General features: G+C 46.3%; 2 protein-coding genes across 2 annotated transcripts in view; one reads left to right on the top strand and one right to left on the bottom strand.

The window, feature by feature from the left end:
* polq (polymerase (DNA directed), theta) overlaps nucleotides 1–14,085 on the top strand; it is a 15,794-nt gene extending 1,709 nt beyond the window's left edge. Inside the window, exons 4-34 of the mRNA XM_027282961.1 lie at nucleotides 194–370; nucleotides 449–579; nucleotides 663–819; nucleotides 906–1,017; nucleotides 1,113–1,314; nucleotides 1,411–1,552; nucleotides 1,640–1,786; nucleotides 1,864–2,076; nucleotides 2,168–2,310; nucleotides 2,400–2,589; nucleotides 2,690–2,832; nucleotides 2,928–3,121; nucleotides 3,470–3,594; nucleotides 4,029–4,272; nucleotides 4,632–6,162; nucleotides 6,265–7,747; nucleotides 8,455–8,595; nucleotides 8,679–8,881; nucleotides 9,020–9,227; nucleotides 9,308–9,501; nucleotides 9,587–9,715; nucleotides 9,806–9,980; nucleotides 10,075–10,198; nucleotides 10,327–10,427; nucleotides 10,515–10,597; nucleotides 10,682–10,783; nucleotides 10,867–10,978; nucleotides 11,520–11,644; nucleotides 11,717–11,846; nucleotides 11,960–12,066; nucleotides 12,154–14,085. Coding sequence (XP_027138762.1) covers nucleotides 194–370; nucleotides 449–579; nucleotides 663–819; nucleotides 906–1,017; nucleotides 1,113–1,314; nucleotides 1,411–1,552; nucleotides 1,640–1,786; nucleotides 1,864–2,076; nucleotides 2,168–2,310; nucleotides 2,400–2,589; nucleotides 2,690–2,832; nucleotides 2,928–3,121; nucleotides 3,470–3,594; nucleotides 4,029–4,272; nucleotides 4,632–6,162; nucleotides 6,265–7,747; nucleotides 8,455–8,595; nucleotides 8,679–8,881; nucleotides 9,020–9,227; nucleotides 9,308–9,501; nucleotides 9,587–9,715; nucleotides 9,806–9,980; nucleotides 10,075–10,198; nucleotides 10,327–10,427; nucleotides 10,515–10,597; nucleotides 10,682–10,783; nucleotides 10,867–10,978; nucleotides 11,520–11,644; nucleotides 11,717–11,846; nucleotides 11,960–12,066; nucleotides 12,154–12,267 — 7,382 coding nt within the window. The 3' untranslated portion in view covers nucleotides 12,268–14,085. The remainder of the gene's footprint in view (nucleotides 1–193; nucleotides 371–448; nucleotides 580–662; nucleotides 820–905; nucleotides 1,018–1,112; nucleotides 1,315–1,410; nucleotides 1,553–1,639; nucleotides 1,787–1,863; nucleotides 2,077–2,167; nucleotides 2,311–2,399; nucleotides 2,590–2,689; nucleotides 2,833–2,927; nucleotides 3,122–3,469; nucleotides 3,595–4,028; nucleotides 4,273–4,631; nucleotides 6,163–6,264; nucleotides 7,748–8,454; nucleotides 8,596–8,678; nucleotides 8,882–9,019; nucleotides 9,228–9,307; nucleotides 9,502–9,586; nucleotides 9,716–9,805; nucleotides 9,981–10,074; nucleotides 10,199–10,326; nucleotides 10,428–10,514; nucleotides 10,598–10,681; nucleotides 10,784–10,866; nucleotides 10,979–11,519; nucleotides 11,645–11,716; nucleotides 11,847–11,959; nucleotides 12,067–12,153) is intronic.
* uba6 (ubiquitin like modifier activating enzyme 6) overlaps nucleotides 12,680–22,500 on the bottom strand; it is a 24,679-nt gene continuing 14,858 nt past the window's right edge. Inside the window, 26 exon segments of the mRNA XM_027282544.1 lie at nucleotides 12,680–14,548; nucleotides 14,720–14,814; nucleotides 14,901–14,988; nucleotides 15,079–15,206; nucleotides 16,417–16,610; nucleotides 16,750–16,873; nucleotides 16,964–17,035; nucleotides 17,117–17,186; nucleotides 17,281–17,344; nucleotides 17,430–17,481; nucleotides 17,578–17,706; nucleotides 17,788–17,868; nucleotides 17,945–18,034; nucleotides 18,126–18,231; nucleotides 18,348–18,529; nucleotides 18,800–18,877; nucleotides 18,960–19,040; nucleotides 19,128–19,274; nucleotides 19,368–19,511; nucleotides 19,614–19,680; nucleotides 19,799–19,875; nucleotides 21,085–21,147; nucleotides 21,268–21,371; nucleotides 21,578–21,701; nucleotides 21,860–21,982; nucleotides 22,104–22,184. Of these exon segments, the coding sequence (XP_027138345.1) occupies nucleotides 14,407–14,548; nucleotides 14,720–14,814; nucleotides 14,901–14,988; nucleotides 15,079–15,206; nucleotides 16,417–16,610; nucleotides 16,750–16,873; nucleotides 16,964–17,035; nucleotides 17,117–17,186; nucleotides 17,281–17,344; nucleotides 17,430–17,481; nucleotides 17,578–17,706; nucleotides 17,788–17,868; nucleotides 17,945–18,034; nucleotides 18,126–18,231; nucleotides 18,348–18,529; nucleotides 18,800–18,877; nucleotides 18,960–19,040; nucleotides 19,128–19,274; nucleotides 19,368–19,511; nucleotides 19,614–19,680; nucleotides 19,799–19,875; nucleotides 21,085–21,147; nucleotides 21,268–21,371; nucleotides 21,578–21,701; nucleotides 21,860–21,982; nucleotides 22,104–22,184 (2,706 nt within the window). The 3' untranslated portion in view covers nucleotides 12,680–14,406.

The following is a 22,500-nucleotide window of genomic DNA, read 5'->3' as shown; positions in this document are numbered from 1 at the left end:
AGAAAAATAAGTGCATGGTATGGATGGAAATCCTCAAATTTGATATCAATAAAAGACAGTGGCACAAAGCAGTGAACACACGATAAGCCTGAATTACAGTTATATCTAAGATTAGATTGTGTTTCCTTGAAATAAAGTGAAGTTAAGTAGCAGTCTGCTGTGTGTAAAGTGCTTTATTTGTGCTCTGCTGCAGGCGTCGCCTTGCGTGCTCCTGCGGCGCATGCTGAAAAGCTGCTGTTATCCAGCTGGGGCTTACCGAAACCCATCTTGGAGCGCTACCAGAAACACGGAGTGACTCACATGTTCGAGTGGCAGGCGCAGTGCCTCACCGTCGGACAGGTGCTGCAGGGAGGCAACCTGGTGTACTCTGGTAAGAGACTTGAACATATTTCTGCAGCATCTGTGGGAACTTTTTTTCAGCTTTTATATTTCTTCCTTTTTTTTTCAGCCCCAACCAGTGCTGGAAAAACTCTGGTGTCAGAGCTGCTGATGTTAAAGCGTGTGTTGGAGACAAAAAGAAAAGCGCTGTTCATTCTGCCGTTTGTGTCTGTGGCCAAAGAGAAGATGCACTATCTTCAGGTGAGGCAAACAAAAAAAAACATGCATGTTGTTATGAACATTGTGTTGTCCGTGTATGTTTCAATCTTTCTCTGGGCTTGTAGAGCGTATTTGAAGAGGCAGGAATTCGCGTGGAGGGATATATGGGCAGCACCTCGGCTGCTGGAGGGTTCACATCGCTGGATATGGCTGTTTGCACCATAGAGAAAGCCAATTCTCTCGTTAACAGACTCATTGAAGAGGACAGTATGGGTCTACTAGGTAATATGCCACTGATAGTTGGGTGTTTCTTAAGTATAACGCAGAGTATGAGTGTGAAAGGTTGTTATTTTTGTGCATACTGCTAGGTATGGTGGTGGTGGATGAGTTACATATGGTTGGAGATTCTGGAAGAGGATATCTACTGGAACTGCTCTTAACCAAAATCCGCTACATTGCACAGAAGCAGAACACCACTGGGTTTGTATCCGTTAGTGTGTCTGTCTACAGTGTTCAACATCCTGTTCTGTCGCTATGGGTTAACCTATTAATCTATTCAACGCTGTATCTCTTAGGTCTCTCTCTGAGGGTGTACAGATCGTAGGTATGAGCGCCACCTTGCCTAACCTCTCCCTCCTGGCTGGCTGGTTAGGCGCAGAGCTTTACCAGACCGACTACAGACCGATACCCCTGCAGGAGCATCTCAAGGTGGGCTGCAACATCTACGACAAGAGCCTCTCCGTGGTCCGTCAGTTCACTCCCGCGCTGCACATTAAGGTAACTGAGTGATATTATCCAATATGTGTGATGGATGTCCACGACTCTCTCAAGAGGAGTAATGTAATCATGCGTGTGTTTTGCACTTCCATAAAGGGTGATGATGACCACATAGTGAGTTTGTGCTATGAGACTGTGAAGGAGGGCCGCTCTGTGTTGCTGTTCTGCCCCTCGAAGAACTGGTGTGAGAAACTGGCGGACAGCATCGCCAGAGAGTTCTACAACCTCAGACGTCCTGGTACGTGGAATTTAAGTGTCATCTCAAAATCACCAACTTTTTGCATACGCTATATTAAGTTGTTTAACTGTAGCTCATCCTTTTAAGATCGTCAGGGTGACACAGAGCCACAGCCCATGAGTCTGGATCAGGAGGGACTGGTGGATGTTCTAGCCCAGTTGAGACGAACCCCGGCCGGTTTAGACCCCATCCTCCAGCGGACTGTACCGTGGGGGGTGGCCTTCCACCACGCTGGTAAACACTCACACAACTTCTTCACCACAACAAGCTGCAGGCAGAACGGTTCAGATAGATACGTTTTGTGTGTGTAGGTCTGACCTTTGACGAACGGGACGTGTTGGAGGGAGCTTTTCGTCAGGGCATGGTCAGAGTCCTGGCTGCCACCTCTACCCTCTCTTCTGGGGTTAATCTGCCAGCTCGCAGGGTCATCATCCGAACCCCCACCTTCAACGGACACCTGTTGGACCCGCTCACGTACAAACAGATGGCTGGACGAGCCGGGAGAAAGGGGGTAGATACTACAGGTATGGAGGGAAAAAGGGGGAGGGGGGGCAAAAGATTCGACATCTCTCTTTTGGCTTCACCTTTTTTGTCGTTTTGTTTGTCCTCTTTCAGGGGAGAGTGTGCTGGTTTGTAAAGAGGCTGAGCGCCAGAAAGGTATTAGTCTCCTCAGGGGGGCTCTTCAGCCAATCAGTAGCTGCTTGGTGAGAAGGGAGGGCGAAGGTGTCACCACCAGCATGCTGCGCGCCATCCTAGAGGTGATAAACAATTAAAGGAATAGTTATATGGAGGATGCATGGTCAGATTAGTTTACCTTCAATTGTTTTATGTTGCTTCTTTGAATCAGATCATTGTCGGAGGTGTAGCCAGCACTCCACTGGATGTGAGGTTATATGCCTCATGCTCGCTGTTGGCTGCCAGCATGAAATGTGACGGCAAAAAAGAGTCGAATGAAGAGACCAACAAAGGAGCTATTGAGGCCTGTGTTGAATGGCTGATAGACAATGAATTTATCAGTATCCAGACGGATGGAGAAGGTACTGCCACTTGAAGCACTGGTACAAAATGGTGCTTTATTCAGATGGGAACCACTTTTGAAACATTACAACTACTTCATATCTGTCTTTGCATGTTCAGAAGAGCGATACTGTCCGACTCAACTCGGTGCCGCCACCCTTTCCTCCTCCCTCTCCCCTCCCGAGGCTCTGGGAGTATTCGCAGATCTCCAACGAGCCATGAAAGGCTTTGTACTGGAAAATGACTTGCACATTCTGTATCTGGTACGCACATTTCTTCTATTAATACTGTGCTTAATACACAAATCTAGACCAGTCCTCCAATGCACACTATTTACAGATGTCCAAATTCCCCTCAGATCACCCCGTTGTACGCAGAGTGGACCACCATAGATTGGTATCAGTTCTTCTGTCTGTGGGAGCAGCTCTCGTCGTCGATGAAGAGAGTGGCGGAGCTGGTGGGCGTCCAGGAAGGTTTTCTCGCACGATCCGTCAGCGGCAAGCTTGTCGCCAAGACGGAGAAGCAGCGTAGACAGATGGCTATTCATAAACGGTAATGCAGATATTTATATAAAACTCCACAAACTACTATATGTGTATCATAGTGTTGCCTAAGAGTCACTGACGTGGCTTAAAAACCAAATTTTATTCATTTCATTCTGCTTTATGGATAATAATTGTTCACGATTATATTATTGTATTCAGGTGCTTGAGCTGTTGTATCCTCTTCCTTTATTCGCAATGATTCCCAAGTCTAGGGCCCTTGTATAAAAGATGACCCAGAAGTGAGACCCTTAGCAAACCGGATCCATCCCCTGAGTGTTGAACAACAAATAAAGCTGTTTTCACTGCGTAGGACTTTTTGTCCTCAACATCCTCTCTTTGTCGTGTCTCTTCACAGGTTTTTCACCACCCTTGTGCTACAGGATCTGGTGAATGAGGTGCCTTTGGGAACAGTGGCATCCAAATACAACTGCAACCGTGGGCAGCTACAGTCTCTCCAGCAGTCTGCGTCCACGTATGCCGGTACCGACTTTGACTCCTACACGAGACTTAACGTTAAAAGAGGAGGGCGGTAACAAGTATAGTAACTCGATGCAAGAAGCAGGAGCACTTTAGAATGACGGATATACAGCAAGACTCCATTAGCTGATGTTTCGGCACTTACATGCTTCCTCCGGAGCCGTGTATCGTTTCTTGTGCTCATGCTTCTTGCATCACGTTACTGTGAGAGGGTTTATGAGGAGCTTGTGTAATCCAGACTGAGTGGGTGTGTTTTTAAACGCGCCTCAAAAAGCATTTTTGTCTGGGTGTGAGTACATATTATCCTAATTATGGTGCGAACAACAGAAAGAAACCCCAAAAGAACCCTGCATGAAAAGCAAAACATCAGTAATTAAATGTCATGAGATCATATTCTCAGCTGTGCATCTGACAGAAACGCTCTGCCGTCCCTTCAGGTATGGTCACGGTGTTCTGCAAGCGTCTGGGCTGGCACAACATGGAGCTGCTTTTGTCCCAGTACCAGACCAGGCTGAGCTTTGGGGTCCAGAGGGAGCTGGTCGACCTCGTCAGGGTCTCCCTCCTGAACGCGACGCGAGCCAGAACGCTCTACGCACAAGGCCTCTGTACTGTTGCTGAATTAGCGAGGGCGACTGTAGCTGATGTGGAGAAGGCCTTGAGGAACGCTGTCCCATTTAAGAGGTAGGTGTGTGTTCCAGTAAGATAAAAATGGATATTAGATAGATTTCGGTGAAGTAAATGCTGCAGATGCTGACATTCATTTACAAATACAACCCATGCACCATAAATAAGTGGTTTAAAGTGTCATGAAAAGACACTTGAAAAGAATAAAACCTGCACATTCAATCCAAACCACAGATGTATTTAAATGGACGAATTCTTCTATTTAAATACATTTATGCTGCAAAACTCGAGCATTTACGTTCCTGTAAATCTCTGCATATAGTATGTGCAGCTGTAGCATCAGCACACCAAGCTGTAGCCTCCCTGAAACATGACCCCAGATGTGAAGCCGACGTCGTACTGTCTGTCTTTCTCAGCTCTAAGCGTGCAGTGGATGAGAGTGAGATGGAGGCAGCTGAGAGACGGAGCCTCCGTTGCGTCTGGGTCGCCGGTGGTCGGGCGCTCACAGAACAAGAAGCTGCCGTCGAGATCGTGTCCGAGGCGAGACTCCTCCTTCAGGAAGACCTGGCCCAGCTAGGGGTTCGGTGGGACCCGGCATCACTTCCTCCTGAGGCTCCTGCTGTAAACGTCACAGATGATCATCACAGCAGCGACTCGGACACCTCATCTGCCTCACATCTCGGCTCCCGCGAAGCACAGGTGGACAGTTTTAAAGATCACCAAGAAGGAGACGGAGGCGTGAGCAGACGTGGAAAAGAGAATAAGGAAGAACAGAGGCATGAGAAAAGGATGAAAATGGAGAGAGCAGGAGGAGAAGTCAAGAGAGAGCAAAAGAAGTCAAAGCCTGAAGACAAGATAGTGGACAGAAAGTTATTGGAGTGCAGAAGGGAAGACAGGACAGAGCCAGAAACAGCCAACGAAGCGCAAGTGGAAAGAAGCAAAGAAACAAACAAAGATAAGACGACAGCTAATAAGACAGAAGATCCAGATGAAAAAAGAGAAAAACAAAAGACCACAAGATCAAATCAAGGAGGGGATGAGCAGAAAAAAGCAGAGCCACAAAAAGAGGAGACGAGTGAAGGGATTGTCTTGATCAGACCAGAGACTCGTCAAGCGACTCGTCCTGTTCCTGAAAGGAGCCTGACACAAGAGTTGGCTGAGATTGTATCGAGTCCTCTGCCTCAGTTGATGCCACATCCTCGGCCGTCTCCTTCCCCAAAGCCTCCCCCTCGGTTCAGAGCTCCAGTATCCCGAATAGAGGAACAACGTGGTGTTTCTACACCAAAGGGAGACGGTACCACAGCGCTTGTCGCCTCACCTGTGCAGCCAGGTAGACTGAAGCACTCGAGAGCCTTGAGCAAAGTCCTCCACTCTATACAGACCGACAAAAGCCTACAAGACAATGTAGAGACTGCACAGGCGTCGCACTCAAAGCCCGCAGAGGTTTCTTCAGCACCTGGAGGTCAGGTGTCTTCAACTGTTCAAACCCCTCCTGGTGTCTCTGCACCTACAAATGCAGACATGCAAGACTCCGTCTCTCCCGCCTCCGCTCCCTTATTCTCTCCCGAGGCCAAGCGACGAAGGATAGACAGCAAAGAGGTAGATAAGTTTTCATCTCCTGAGCTGTACACGGGAGATGAGAGAGACGAAGGAGCCGTTCGAAAGGGAGAAGAGACTTTTGGTGACAGCTTTGAGCTGGACACTCAGACAGAAAGAATCATTGTTCAGCAGGCATGCCGACAAGCAGATGGGAGCGATAGAGGTATGAATCAGGCGGGAGAAGCGGAACAGATAAGAGAGGAGGAAATGTTAGAAGCGGCTGCAGAGCAGGATAAGGATGCAAATGAAGGAAGTAACAGGCTTGAATCCCCTGATAATGCATGTCCCAGATTCAATATTTCTATCACAGATAGTCAGATGGAGCTCATCCTTAACGCCAGCCACCAGGTGAGTGATCTGAATCATCCGTTATGTGCCGATTACAATCACATCCACATAGTTTGGCTCTTAAAAATCAAAATGTATGATGTTTTGTTTTGTTTTTTACAGATTTCTCCTGATAATGCAGCGGAAGATAAAGACGAAGGCGGCGATGAGGACGCCGCATCCGAGAGCGTCAACAGAAGCAGCAGCTTCCTGTTCGACAGCCTGTACGACAGCTCTCTGCTCGCCGGTCTGAGCTCACACCAGCTCCTCGACCAATCTGACGAGGAGGAATGTGTCGCCCGGGAGACGGGAGACGAGCTCCGTCTTCCATCCACCCAGGAGCGAAGACACAGCGAGCTCCTCGCCAATCAGGAGGCGGAGCGGCAGGAGGCGATCCAATGGGGCGAGTCCTCTTTTAACCTGTCAGAGTGGGGAGACTCGCTGTTGGTGGGGGAACACTTTCTGGAGAGGCAGAGCTTACTCAAACACACAGAAAGAACTCAGAAAGAGCAAGAGGGCGGTCGTCACACGGCTCAGCAACCAGACGCAGACCACGTTCGTCCTGATGAGCTGTCAGAATCACAACCTAAGCCCAATCAGATGCAGCCACAGCCAGCTACCAGTACTGAAAATGAGTATGGCGAGAATAAAACCAGTAGTAATCAAGGCAATGCAGATGGGAAGCAGGAAATGATGGAAGGGGAAAAGAAAATGAAAAAAGGGCAGGACAGATTGTCAGATAATGCTGTTTTTAAACACCCACATGTCCAAAGCACACCTGAAAACACTCTTTACTGCAGCCCCGGTTTACAAGAGATCTTTGACCGGTGGCCTAGTATGTCTGACCAGACCTGGCAGAACACAACAGGCCACACAGCCACTCATACACTCACAAATGCTGCAAATACAGCAGAAGTTCCAGATCTACCTCAGCCCTCGATACAGGCAGAAAGAAAAAGGGCAAAGCCAAATGTTCAAGTTGATACTCGACAGGAACAACCATCAAGACGTGACAGTGAGGATGTAACAGAGAGACCGGCCTCTGCTGGAGATCTTATCCCCCCAACTCAAGAAACGCCACCCGTCACACCCAGAGTCAAACTGACCACCTCGTCCGTCCAGTCGCCTCTCACCGTTCAGCCGCTCAACCAGTCGACTCCCTCGACGCTCGGGCGACGGAGACCAGCAAACGCGAAATCTTCGAAATCTCGCCCAGGACGCAGTGATCATCCATCAGAGGCCGACGCTCAGCAGCTGGTTCAGAAACAACTTCCTGCTCCAGGTTCAAGTTCAAAAACAAAACTCCAGACTCTCAGCCCTCCTCGAGTCTCCGCACCTCTGTCCACCTCCCGGCCGAAGCCTCCATCTGACGGAGAATCACCTGTGACCGATGAAGGCTTCACCCTTCAGCTGTCCCAGGATGCATCACTGAGTTCCAGCAACTCTGGGACCTTCTCCATCATAGACGTGGCGAGTGACAGGCGCCTCTTCGACACTTTCGTTAACGAATGGAAAACTAAGGAGCGGTACTCTCTGGCTCTGGCCTGCGAGAAGAGGGAGCACAGAGAGCAGCCTGAGGGGGAAACAGGAGAGAGACATAGGAGAGGTAATGTAATGTAATGAAGTGACATTAACTGGCAGTACAAGCTCTAACCCAAACATTCACATCAAATATTTCCTGCAGAGAAGTCTCCTTTGGTGCATTTGTGGTACTCAAGTACAAATTCAAGGTACTTTACTGGAGTATTTCCATTTCATGCAACTTTATACTCCTAGGGCAGGTTAATATTATACTTCTTACTCCGCTACATTTGTCTGACAGCTTCTGTTTCCAGTTAAGGTTCAGATATCGGTTTATAAATCTCCATATTTAGTGAATTTTTCTAATAAACTGAAGGATGAAGTGTTCCTTCGTGGGTTGGGTGGAAGATTCTCCTGCTTTTTAAGCTGAATAAACGATTCATCCTGTGGGTTATGAAACGCATCGCCGCAGAGCTGTTTTCCCGAGCTCATAAAAAGTTGACTTTATTAGAGATGGACGGTTCTCACAGGACGAGTCTACAAACAAATGATCTGATAGATTATGATGCATTGCTGTAGATTAAACTAACTAACAGTATGTAAAGTAGTTAAACATCTACAGTTGTAACATACATTAATAAAGCAGTAATATTCATGCAAAAACACGAGATATAATATTAAAATAGTAAAGTAAGTAAGTAAATCTTGCTGATAATACTTCACATACTTACTTTACAAGCACAGCCTGTGTTGTGTGCAGCCTCCTCATCCCTGCACGTGTTCTCTGTGCAGCGTCAGCAGCTCATCAGAAGCTCCACAGCGCCGACGGTTTTCCAGTCAGAGACAGTGATGGACTCGTGTTGATAGGACTGTCAGTGTGCTGGGGAGCAAGAGATGCGTACTACATGTCTCTGCAGCAAGAGCAGAGCAAAGGTAACACACACACCTGCACGTATGCACAAGCTCTCACCCCAAAAGTGTGTCTTCAGTTCAGTCTGTCTTTACCCCCCCATCAGGTTTGAGCGCCAGTTTGGCTCCTCCTCCACTGGATGATGACTTGCCAGTGAGTGAGAGGTTGGCGCAGGTGAAGACCTGTCTGAACAGAACATCGGATGTTCACAGAGGAGGTGTGGTTGTCACGTACGACGTCATCCAGGTGTACAAGAGGCTAGTGCAGAGCTGTGGTATCAGCTTGGAAGGAAACTGTGAAGATCCGAAGGTGACGCACCAACAATTCACACACATTTCAACACGTACATGTCATGAAAATGGACAAAATCTTTATTGTTTTGATAAGAACCTTTCAGAAAATGTCAGAAACAAACTTGAGTAACTCCCTCTTCGACGTCTACCATAGGTCGCCTGCTGGCTGTTGGACCCTGGCACCGAGGAGAGGACTCTACCCAACATGGTGACCGTCTACTGTCCTAAAGAATTGCCTCTGCTCGTCGGGCTCGGGAACCCGCACGCACACTGTCCTCGTGTCAGGGCAGCGAGCAAGAGTGTGCTCGTACACGCCGTCATGAATCACCTCGCTGGCCTGCTAGAGAAAGACGGCATGCTCGGTACAAAGAGCAAACACTTTGACACACATTCGGATAATATTTCCACAGTGATGTGATGTTTTTGTACGTGTGTGTGTCAGACTTATTCAGGAGCATCGAGATGCCCTCTCAAGTGTCTTTGGCTCTGTTGGAATTGAACGGAGTTGGCTTCAGTGTTAAAGAGTGCGAAAGACAAAAGCACGTGATGCAAGCCAAACTGGCAGCGCTGGAATCTCAGGCTTACGACCTGGCCGGGCACAGCTTCTCCCTCACCAGCATCGACGACATAGCACAGGTCTGTCACAGCCAAGTTTTCTTAAGTGTCAAATGACTTTACACAGTAAAACATGAAGTTTCCAAATGTATTTGTGCTGCTGTAGGTCTTGTTTTTAGAGCTCCACCTGCCTCCAAACGGTGACGTGGCCGGATCGAAAACTAAGAAGACTCTGGGCTACACGAGGAGAGGAGGTGGCAGAGTGCGACTTGGAAAGCAGTTCAGCACCACCAAGGTGAAACTGCTTTTTTTTGCGTTACGTAAAAATTCTCGCTCCTGCTTTTGACTCGCTGTGTTTAAAACCGAGTTGTAACCGTGTCGGCAGGACGTTCTGGAGAAGCTTCGCCCTCTGCACCCGCTGCCGGGCGTGATTCTGGAGTGGAGGCGGATCACTAACGCCTTGACCAAAGTGGTGTTCCCCCTGCAGAGAGAGAAGCAATACCACCCCACGCTGAGCATGGACAGGATATATCCGATCGCCCAGACGCACACAGCCACAGGTAAAACACACACAAACACATTACATGCGCCCGTCTTTGCTGACACATCTCGATGGTAAATTATTGTGCAACGCTTCATGCATTCTGTCGTCAGGTCGAGTGAGCTTCACTGAGCCCAACATACAGAACGTGCCCAAAGACTTTGAGATTCACATGCCCACGGTGGTGGGTGAGAGCCCACCTTCACAAGACAGCTGCCACATGACCACCAAATCCGGGTAGGTCGACATCAAGTTCACTGAGGGAGTACCTGAGAGGCTTCAAGTGTGTTCAAAGTAAAATAAGACAGGATTTAATGTCACAGAATGAAATAACTGATATAATGAGGCGGTTTGCTCTCTTACAGAAAGAAGAGACGTTCTGCGGCTCCTTCAGTTGCAGCTGGCGGTGCAGAACGAGGCCCGGCCTTCTCCGTCAGCATGAGACATGCCTTCATACCTTTTTCAGGTTACTATCACGATGTAGCTGATTTGCGCGGGTGATCACATCTCACCGTTTTATCAGCGTTGTTTGACTTTCTGCACTGTGCCGTAGGTGGGATGATTTTGGCAGCTGATTACTCCCAGCTGGAGTTGAGAGTGCTGGCTCACCTCTCCAAGGATCAGCGTCTTCTGCAGGTCCGTGGCTTAGACGCACAGAAAAAAATGTCACAAATGTCAATAAAAAAAAGTTAAAGAAATGATGAAACCGTGTGTCTCCAGGTGCTGAATGGAGGAGCGGACGTCTTTCGCTGCATCGCTGCCGAGTGGAAAAGTGTCGACCAAGAGTCTGTGAACGACGACCTCAGACAACAGGCCAAACAGGTACAACCAGGCAGGAGGGAGAAGAAGACAGGACACACCGCGATGCTAATCTCACCTCTGTGTGCACGTGTCGGGTTTTGCAGATCTGCTATGGCATCATCTACGGCATGGGAGCCAAGTCTTTAGGGGAACAAATGGGAGTGGAAGAGAATGACGCAGCCTGCTACATAGAGAGTTTCAAGGCCAGATACAAAGGTATACACACACACCTGCACAGGTTTGTGGTACTGTTTTACATCCTACATACATAAGTAGCTGTTCACAATATAGTTTGGAGTGTTTATATCTTCATTATAGTTAAACAATCTATAAAAGAAGGTACTGAGAAGACAAAGATCTTGACAGTCCTGCCTACGCCGCCTCACGGCTCATCCAAAAATGGGCAAAAAGGTGGAGCTGATGCGGATTGAATGGAGCCTGGTTGCTCAAACAAACCACCTGCGACGTCACCTACCTGTCAGTCAAATCGTCCACACTCTTAATCCTGCATAACTTTAAGCCTTAATTTGAACAGGTGAGTTCTATAAAACCCTCGGTACAGTCCAAAACTCTTTTGTACCAGGCTGTAAACATGTTTATTTCTGCTTTAACATGGGGACTGACTTCTGGAGCCAGCCTCAAGTGGTCGTTTGAGGGACTGCATGTTTTGGCACTTACATGTTGGCCTCACTTCACATCTGTGGAGGTTGCTGTTTGGTAAAGATGCTTTACATCCACGTCCCGTCCTGTGTTTCAGGGATCAACGCTTTCCTTAGAGAAACTGTGAAGAACTGCATAAAGAACGGCTACGTTCAGACACTGATGGGTCGCAGGAGATACTTACCCGGGATCACGAACAGCAATACACACGTCAAAGCACATGTGAGCATCTTTTAAAATCAGAAAATGGTGTTTGCAGGCTGTGCTCTATAAATGTCTTTCTTCCTCCTTCAGGCCGAGCGTCAGGCTGTGAACACCACCGTGCAGGGTTCAGCTGCAGACATTGTCAAACTTGCCACCGTGAACATCCAGAAACGTCTGCGTAAAACGTATCCCGCAGCTCCGCTCTCTCACCAGCACACAGGTGACTTAAACCTCCTTAAATCTGTGTAAACACGCAGGAAGACATCGCCACTGTATCATTTCTGAGTGTGTGATCATGTCTGATGATGTCAAACGGTGTCTGTTTTAATACAGCCAGCAATCACCGCAGAGCCGGGACGTCTCAGCGCAGAGGAGCGTACTTTGTCCTGCAGCTGCACGATGAGCTCATCTATGAAACCACAGAAGAAGACCTCATACAGGTATGGCAATTATATCTGGATCTTCTGTAGTAGTAAAGGGAGGATGCGTGAGATCTTCATCTACCTGCTTCCTCTGTTTTCTGTCAGGTTGCTCAGATAGTCAAGAGGGAGATGGAGTCAGCCGTGAAACTGTATGTCAAACTTAAGGCCAAAGTCAAGGTGGGACCCAGCTGGGGCAACTTGCAGGACCTCGACATATAATATGAATTTTTGGATGAAATGAAATACATTATACTGCTATTTTTAAAATCACTACATTAATAATGACCCCAGAGCTCTAAATGAACTGTAGAATGTGTAATTATTTATGTATTATTCCATTTTCTGGTGTACAGAGTCATAAGTTATACATTTGTCATGAGATTTTATGAAAGATGATAATATGAAATAACTTATTTTTTGTGGCTGCAGCAAATTATTTTTGTTATTTATCAACACGCTGATTGTTTACTCTATGAAATGTTAAAAAACTAACATCCAAAACCAAGAGGTGTTCAGTTTACAGTGAAATATGTCGTCTAATATTAAAAAAAAAAATCTGAATCAAGTATTGTTGTCAGTCGTCGAATCATTTCAGAAACAAGACACAGCAGCTTTCGTCTAGAGGACATCCTGAAATCTCACATTTTTATTGGACCATTGGTTGATTGGTTGTCTGTCACAAGAACATACATCATCATCTTCATCATCATTCGTTAACACTGTTTTTGTTTTACACTTATGACATTCACTGCACGAGAAGTGTTGTCCGTATGATCGACGTTTTTTTTTTTCTGTGCAAACCTCAACTGGTTACGCGGGAGAGAGGGAGGAAAAATAAATGTGGTCCAGGAAGCATTTTGTGACTTTAGTCTCAGTCGTTTTTGAGGACACAGGCGACCTGTTCGTGCACTGCGGGTGGATCTCGATAACCTCGATACAAAAGTTGAGATTTTTAAATGATTCACATCGACTTTATTGCCAATTTAAGCCAACGCAGAGTATCTTACAGACCCTTTTCACAACGTTCAACTGGAACTAAATACGGCCAATTTATACACCCCTGGATAAACCTTTTTTTAGGATGACTCGTGTTCATTATTGATTTAACGATTAACCAGTGCACCGTGACTCAACAGAGCTCATCAACACAGGCTCAGTTTGACACAAAAAAATAATGAGTAACAAGTAAATAAATACATGTCACAGACACACATCCATAAACAAATACAACAAATAGATCATGAACAGCAAAGACTTTTTTAAAAAAAAGAAAAATGATGGTTTAAAATAGGAGTGTGATCCCAGATGTTGGTACAGATGTAAAAAAAAAAAAAAAGGCTTTTTCTATGTGTCAAACAGCCGCTGAACTCATGCCGTTACATAATGAGGAACATTATCGTTTACCCAAAGTGCTAACTGGTGTCAATGCCGTCATTACCTTTTAGTATTTACGGAGCCAGGTACGACTAAGCAGCTACAATGAGTGCAACACGCGAATGCTGCGTCAACCGACTCTGGAGCGATGTGATAAAATGACGCTTGTCAGTGATATATCCGCCCCCCAAAGCGTCGACGAACGCGCGTGTCGCTCTGTAACGTGATAGAAGTGTGTTTTTTATGAGGCAGTCGAAGTGATCATGAGAAGAGAACAATCATCTGCGGACACAATGATAATCAGAATCTTTGGTGGGTTTTTTTTTTTTACGCCGTTATCCACTGACCTTCTTGCACCTCTGAAAATCATACAACAAATATTGGCGTGACCGGTTTCTACAAAGGGGAGATGACGACGACAACAACAACTGGCAAATTCTGTGGTTGGCAATAGTTTCAAAGCCAATGAGACGACTCTGAGGAAGAGGAAGATGTGACGCCAACTCCGAAACGACATCAACTGTCCTACCACCATCACCCCCTTTCACTCTTTTAGGGCCTAGCAGACTTTTAAAAACAGAAATGAGACTAAAACGGGGCCGTGTGTTGGGTGAATGCAGTTTTCTGTAAACATAGTTTTAGTCAGACTCACTGCCACAAACAAAAAAAAAAAAAAAAAGATTATTAATCAATTAAGGCATCGACACAGGCAGAGCTGTGCATTTCACCGGAGTAGAAAACAGAACAAAGAAAATATGTACACAGGTACAGTTAAGTGCTACTCAAGCAGCCTCGTGTTCCACTGGCTAGATCTGCTCTGAAGTACGGGGGGCTCGGGCTTGGGGCCAGGAGCTTTTTGCCCTTATCGGATAACTCCCCAAGGGAAAGCTCTTGGCCCTGGCCCGGATTATCGGGGTACAACAATTTACATGAAAGAAGTGAAGTAAGGACACATGAGGTTTGAGGACGACATCTAGGAACGTGTCAGGGCGTCTCTCCGTTGCGGCTGAAGTAGTACCTGACCGGAGGACCGGGTAGGTCGTCGTCTCCGTCTGCCTCCGGCGCAAATGACACGGTTAGGTCGACGTAGCGGCGGTCCACCGATGGCTTGATCAGTTTCTGCATCCTGCAGCGAGTCAGAGAGAAAATTAAGTCTTCAGTTTAGACAAAAGATGAATAATTTCAGTGTGAGAATAACTTAGTGAAAGAAAACAGATTTGTTTTATCAAGAAGATGTATATAACCAAAAAAATCATATTTGAGGGAAGGGTACGCAGATTCTTCAGGAAACACCTACGTTAATTTCAGTCTCTTTGAATGTCCGGGCATCACAGGCACATAGAGCATCTTCACACCATGGACGACCATCGTGGGTTCAATCCCATATTTTTCCTGAAAACACAAGAAAGAGATGTTAAAAAGATAGAAAACAGGCTTTTTGCTAATGAAGTACAATACGAGTAAGAAAAGTTTCTCACCCTCACTGCGTTCATGAAGTCGGACAGAGTGAAGTCTTCATGGCCAAAGATAGTCCAACAGTCCCAGATGGAGAAGAAGATGTTGTCCCTGGGAAAGACGTCAGAGAACGGTCACAACTTGAAGTATTTTATCTCCTCACAGCAGTGTGAGATTGAGACAGTGTATGCGTGCCCTTACCTGATGAGCGTCCTTTTAACTGCAGCAGGCTCAGTGAGCACCACCACAGGGATGGCCAGGTTAAAGAAGCAGTTTTTGAAAGACTCAAACTCGTAAGCTCCGACCACCTTGATCAACTCGAGGGCCACCTGAATGGATCAAATATATATATGTTAGATCCCATCACGTCTAAACATCGGTCCATCGATCCATAATCTGCCATTTATCCGAGGCCAGGCCCCAACAATGTTTACCAACTACTCCTGAATGATCCTGGAATTCATAATCTCTCCAGGGTGCCTGGAAACCCTCCAAAGGAAGGTGTCCAGATCAGATCTCCGAACCGTGAAGGAGCAGCAGCTCTACATCTAGATGTCTGAGCGCCTTAATCTCTCTCTCTACGTCTTAGCCCAGCTACTCTACCCTGCTTTGTTTCAGCTGCTTGCATCCATGATATACTTCTTGCAGCTCATCACCATAAATGAGAGTTGGAACATAAATAAACTGAGAAGATCCAAAGCTTTGCATTCCCGCTCAGCTCCCTCCCTCTCTCACCACAATCTGATAGAACACCCACATTACTGCTGACACCAAACCGATCCATCTGTCCATCTCACGCTCCATCTTATTGTCACTCATGAGCGAGACTCCAAGACACTGGTACTCCTTTACTCGGGGCTGTAACTCACTCACAAAGCCATAACCTCAGACCTGGAGGACTCTGATCACTTCACACTTCAGCCGCTATTAGTTTGTGCAGAAGGTCAAGGTCTGATGAAGCCAAGAGAACCTCATCATCTGCAAAGAGCAGACACTCCCCTCGACCCTGCATCTGAAGATCCTTGAAAATCAAGTGGATAGAAATGCTGGTGGATCCTAATACCCACTAAAAACACCAAAAATCCAGACACGGCTCTCACCAAGTTTGCAAAACACACGACCCTGCAGGAGTAAAGAGCTAGTCCACTATTCCAGGACCAGGACCGAATGTAGCTCCTCCTGGAGGTTCATTGATGAGCACTGTGATACTCCGATAACTGGAGCATACCAACCCTGTCTGCCATTGCACGGGGACTCTTTCCTGAATTCAAGGTCCAAAATTTAGACGCCAACAGCAGGTAAACTGAGAAAACTTACCAGCCGGACAGCCCACAGTTGGTGGGGGATAATTTTGGACCCTGTCTGTCTGAACACAGTTCAATAACAACACACCACTTGTCGGGTCACTACCTGTGAGCTCTCCATTCACAGGGAGAGATATCGGAGTCGTGTGCATTATCAAGTCTAAACAAATGGATAAACCCCGATATGCAGTAACGCTGCTGACACAATATTGAAACATATTCAAACTGTTCTCACCAGTCCGGCCACAGCAGCTGTTGCCGTGGCGATAGCGGGGATGATCTTGCCGGCGATGCGCTTGGTCTTGAGTCTGTCGGCCGGCTCGATGGAGTACATCATGGCTCTCAGAGCAGACGCCGACGCCACAAAGTCCATGTGGCCGTTGCTGTCGTCGTCCTTTTCGAACTGCAGCGGACTCAACTGTAACCTCTCTGCACGTGAAAGCATAGGCATTGATAATTATTAAAAGCAGTTTTACAGTGTTTGCAGTCGGCTAACTGTTCACACTTTTAATGGATGTAACTCAACGCCACTCCCGGGTTTCAGATTTAAAATCTAGCAGTTGCCAACCTGCTGTGACGCCGTCAGTAGCAATGGCCTGCTCCAGCTGTGTGATGGCCTCCCTCTCCTCTTCGCTGCTCAGAGGCATCTTTATCTGATCTGGCTTCCTCGCCGTCTCGTCCGTCTCTATACACTGAGGAGAGACAGATCCACAACAATCAACAAGATTAGGACGCTTTTTAACACTCTGATGGAAATCAAAGACGGAGACGGACAAGCTCACTTTCTGTGAGGGCCTGTACTCGGGAATCTTGACATCGGAGAGAATCCTGGTCACCACCTCTTCGGAGAGATCCTGAGAAAGGCAAAGTCCAGTTAACTCAGTGTGTGTGTGTGTGTGTTTAAGGGAGTGTATGCATGAGTGTACATGACCTACTTTTTCTGAATAAGGGATATTATAAATCCCTGCGAAGAGCCGGGCAGTGCTGACAATGAAAGTGAAGTGCCTGACGGAGAGAGAGAGAGAGAGAGTTTGGCAAGCTTAGATATGAAACGTACAATACGAGGAAGGCTTGAAGTGTAATACAAGAGTGCACTCACAAAGAGTCTTTCAAGTCAAAATCTAAAGGTGTTGGAGGTCTTTTTGGGGACTGCCAAAACAAACCTAAGGAAGAGAAGAAGAATTATTTGATTCATCGTTTAATGATTTGATAACTTTATAGGTCTAGGTGTGTTTGAGAAAAACCTACTTCCATCTTTTAACCTCGTGTCCAGCGGGAAAGAGTGCAAGAGTTGTAGTGCCTGCGTAAAAACAACAAGTGGAGCTCGCATCAACACACAGATGCGGAACACGCAATTTATTTAACGATCATCTATTTTCAGGAGGAGACTCGTCACCTTTCTCTTGAAATACTTTTCAAATTTCAGACGGGCGCCCGCGATGCACTGTTCCCAGTGGCTCGGCCGTCTGCTCAGCAGCTTAATGACCTGGAATGACCCCTCCAGACTTTCCCCTGCCTGCATCCTCTGCACACACACAAACACACACTTTATTACTGACATCAACACAAACGCTATGTATATAAATCAGAGCAACACGTTTCTTACCTGCAGCACCACTTCAGCCGAGGGGTGGGTCTGCCAGAACGAGTTGTACATGGAGGGCTTGTGGACAAACGCATTCTCAAACTAGACGAAGAAAAATAATAATTTAGGACAGTCCGCTGACAAATACAGGTACAGGTTGGGTTTGAAGCAGACTCACTTTGTCTCTGGCCCACTGAATGGTGTGCTCTATAACAGAAGGGAAAGACTTGAGAGTGCAGAATGGGATCTCCTCTTCTGGGGGGTCCCTCTGGTTAGCAAAGGAAAGGAGAGAGTGTCTATGAAGGAGGTCTGAGACTGAAATACTGCAGGGAACCTGAGGAACTCTCGCACATACTCACATGGCTATTGTAAGACTCTGTCAGATTTGGCACAATGATTTCTGTGTGTCCTTTAGTTCCCATGGTGCCAGAGTCCAGGAGGGGTCTCTGATTGGATAAACAGCGGCTGAAATATAAATGCACGCAGAAACACATAAAGTACCTTCCCAGATTCTACATCCACGTCATAAACATGCCCTCTCTACGTTTACGATGAAGGGTGGAGAGAGTATTTGCACCGACCTGTCTACGTATCTCCGAGCCTCCACGTTGTCCAGCGCGGTGACCACCAGGTTCAGTCGGGAGTAGAAGGAGTCATTGTAGATGCTCTCAGTGGCTGGACACACCTTGTTGAGGTGAGCGTCCACCTGAAGGTCGGGGTTGATATCACGAGTGGCTTCTGCTGCCGTTGTACTCTTCGGTTTCTGACAAAGACCAGACGAGGAAAGGGTGAATATCTGTGTGGTCAAGTTTATTTTTAACTCCGATTGTACTCCGAGTGCTTTAGAGTGTCACTCTGACTCCATGTTTTTCTATTTTCTTACATAATACAGCTGCACAGCAGAATAAACATTTCAGCAACTAATAAAAGAGGGACTTTGGTTGCAGCGTTGCGTTGAGGTCGTCTACATAAGCCAAGGTTACAGGAAAGAATCACAAATGGGAGGTGAGAAGGGTGGAGGACATCTGTTCACCTGTATATGATGCGGTCTGAAGAGAAACTGACGATTGAGGTTGGACTTTTCTATAAGGTCTGGGTCTGTGATGCACACCTGAAAATGGACAGACGCGAGGTGTCACTGAAATATCTTGCAGAAACAGAGGAGAGGAAACACAGAAAGAAAGATCGCCCACCTCTCCTGAACTACTGGCCAATCCCACTCCAAGCAGGGCAAAGTTTTTCAGCATCTCGCAGCCTATGGCACCGCAGCCCACCTGAAGAGACGTCGTAGGTTTAAAAATGGACATAAAAATAATTTAAAAGAAAGCGAGGAGGAGGCCTCTGTGCTGCACAGTCCTTACCATGAAGACCCTGAGCTTGTGCAGTTCTAGACACATCGATTCACCGATACAAGCTCGCAGTCCGTCGTAGCGATCGCCCCTTGGGAGAAACTCCTCAGCAGGAACAGACTGAAGCGGCCTGACGACCTCGATGGCATCGAGATAAAACTGAACGTGGGAGAAACAGAGAGAGAGATGAAATTAACCGGCAAAAAAAAAGATCAAATTAAAGTTAAAGCTAGTACAAATTCAGTGACCTACCCATTGCTGCAGTGGTGCAAACTTCCCTGTGATGGCCTTAAGAACTTCCTGGCTGGCTAGACCTCCTACAGCTGCTGCTAACGGGGGAAGAGTTCCCCTCGCCGTTCTCGACAGACAGCGCACCAACTCGGTATTCACAGAAGCCTGGAAGGATGGAGAGAGCGAGGCGGTGTGGGTATACGTGCATCTTTGCAGGTTCAAGAGAATGAAAACATGAGGGATGGAAAAAAAAAAAAAGCAGCTCACTTTGTTCCTGAGAGTTGCATTCACTTCTTCGGTTAGCTTCAGTAAAACCTCAGCATCCTGTAAACACCTGATGGCATCAAAGTGAAACTGCTCAAAAACTGAATGTGTCGCACCACAAAACGACATCCTCAGGTACCGATGGGAGTTACAGAACATAGAAAAAGTTAGAAAACATTTTGTTTTACCCAATGTTAGGAAGTCTACTGTGCTGCTCCTGGAAGGCGTCCAGAGCCAGCATGGCGGCGTGGATCTGTAGCGGGGCCTGATGGGTAGATTTTGATGTTCGGTTAAACTCAAACAAAAACAACCAGGTGTATCTGAACTGAAGTCTGTATCGCACAGCAAGGATGACCGACGACTCAGAAAGCTGGTTATCATGAAGCAGGAAAAAAGGAATAAGCCCTAAGAAGCATATGGCCCCTGGAGGTATGAAACCTCATTAATTAGTTCAGTCTTCACCTGCTTCACCAGTTATTGCTTTCTGTTGGTGTGCTGTAGGACAGTGAGTCAGCTTTGCTCCGCTTTATTCCTAACCCCTTACTTGTACTCAACTCTACACAAAAGGATATTATAGCTTTCACATCCTTGCTTGCAAGAAGTTTATTATTGTTGAATTGGAAGTCTGCTAAATATCCTTCTATCGCCCGATGGCTTAGAGAAAATTAAATATACATTGAGAGGATGTACAGCCAAATTCTTCCATGAATGGCAACCTTTTATTTCCCATTTCACTAATTTAGAGGTACAATTGTCCCTCACTATAACGCGGTTCGCGTACTGTACAGTATGAACGCACATTGTGTTCGGCGTCCTGATTGGCTAAGGGAGTACTCTACAAAATGCGTTGTATGTTCTGCACTCGGGAAAAAAAAACACCTGCACCAAGGCCTTCAGAGGAAAAAGCCGTTAGAGCGGAGCAGCGCCTGGACAAAGAGGCACCGTCAGAGAAACTGTGAAATACGGTTTCATTTACTAATACAGTGTTGTACTTATTTTTGTTAAATCTGCGAAAGTTTGAACTTTGAGAGTGTTTAAATAAAAGAGAAACGTGAGAAAATGTTAATGCCTGTTTGAGAAAAGTGTAGAAAAGTGTGTGGTTAGGGGTTTTACGGCCTTAAAACATAAAAAATAAAGCTGATTACTTTGCGGATTTCGTCTATTGCAGGTTTTTTTTAGAACGTATCCCCCACGATAAACGAGGGACCACTGTACTACCTGATTGAATCTTTGTATTTCAATGGTGTATATTTTATATTGCATAAATAACCAGTAATGTGCATGTTGGTCATGAGCCGAATTGGGACGCAGGGGGGAGGTGTTCTCTGTTCTTTTGTTTTTTGTTACACATGCATATATGTAAAAAAAGAAAAAGGATCACTGTATACCTGTAACTGGAAGTATTTTATCTTATGTGTCAATAAAAATAATTAGCTTTGTGATGTGGCCTCCAGAAAATGCTGCAGACTCTCACCTCTGGTTTACTCAAGTCTGGGGTCAAGACCTGAGGATCACACAACTGTCTCTCCATCGTCTCCTGAAACACAGAGATGCAAAACTTCAGTGTGACACACACACACACCAAAAAATGCATTCATTTAGAAATGCAGTTACCGTTTGTTTATTCAAATTACATATTTCTGACTAGTTCACTTACAAAATTGTACGTCTTGGGGGTTTTCACCAGAACAAAGAAACCTCCATGTGCATATGGTTGGAGTTGGGACGTGTCTCCTATTGCAAAACTGTGAGGGGAGAGGACTAATAACACAAACACACACACAAATCACTTAGATTAGATGATGGAAAAGTAAATATCTTTCTCCCAGTATGTTACAAACAAGAGTTTTTCCATGTATAAATCTATAGTTCATAAGACATATGTGCTGCCGTGATGCAAGTAATAACAAACTTGCATTAAATATTATTTAAAAACATCAAACAGGCTGACCGTGTGGAAATAATACCTGAAACCTGCTGCGCGGTGCCGTTGAGTTCCACCATGCCGTTGACCTCTCTGAAGACGACGCTCTGGCCTGTCTGCAGGCCATGTGGTTGGTTGTCCATGCAGGTTACCACCCCAGGATTGTCCTGCACGGTCAAAAAGGAAAACAGACACCGTCTTTGTGGGCTCATATTTCCCAAAAGATGAATGTGAGAAATCCAGCTTACACACAGAAGTCTGATAGGATGAAATAAATTCTCTCCAGTTGGAAACGTTTATGCGATGTCTGACATGTTCAGCCTACCTGAGTGACAGTCTGGATGAAAATCTCCTTGGGCTCCTCTCCGGTGGGATCCGACACCTCGAACTCTTCTCCAAAATCACAAAACACTCGCAGACAGATGCCGTACGCGTCACAGCCAATGAACTGGCAAAGACACAAGGTAAACACTCTGATTAATATCTGACTATAGGTTCCTACAGATATAGAAGACACGGTTCAGCTGATGCTCTGTAATGTATAACCACTGCGGGGACTGTGGACTTACTCTGATGGGGGGTAGCTGCGAGTGACAGAACTCATTGACTCTCTTCTGTAGGCTCAATCTGGCTTCGGTCAAAATCACACACTGAAGGAGAGAGAAGAGACAGTGAACGTCACCTGCAGTCTGCAGAAAATAATGCACTTCTATAGGTTTTTAACACGTGCACCATCCCAAACATATTTTGACCTGTGGCATTCCCATCGCCTGAGAGAGAAGCAGCGTTATAGGAGGCAGTCCTCTATTGACACCTTGTCACTAGAGGAAACCCAAGCTCGTCACACCCTCTGTTCTTCATAAAAGAGTAAACGAACTTTGCAGCTTCCTTACAAGACTACAAGAGTTGGGTGTTTGAACTAATTTCTAATTTACTAACTTCTAATCATCACAGGGACTGTAGGAC

Source organism: Larimichthys crocea, chromosome X, assembly GCF_000972845.2.
Source record: "Larimichthys crocea isolate SSNF chromosome X, L_crocea_2.0, whole genome shotgun sequence".
In the NCBI taxonomy this organism is placed as follows: domain Eukaryota; kingdom Metazoa; phylum Chordata; class Actinopteri; family Sciaenidae; genus Larimichthys; species Larimichthys crocea.
Note: the sequence above shows the minus strand (reverse complement) of the source record. Positions and strands in the feature narration are given on the sequence as shown.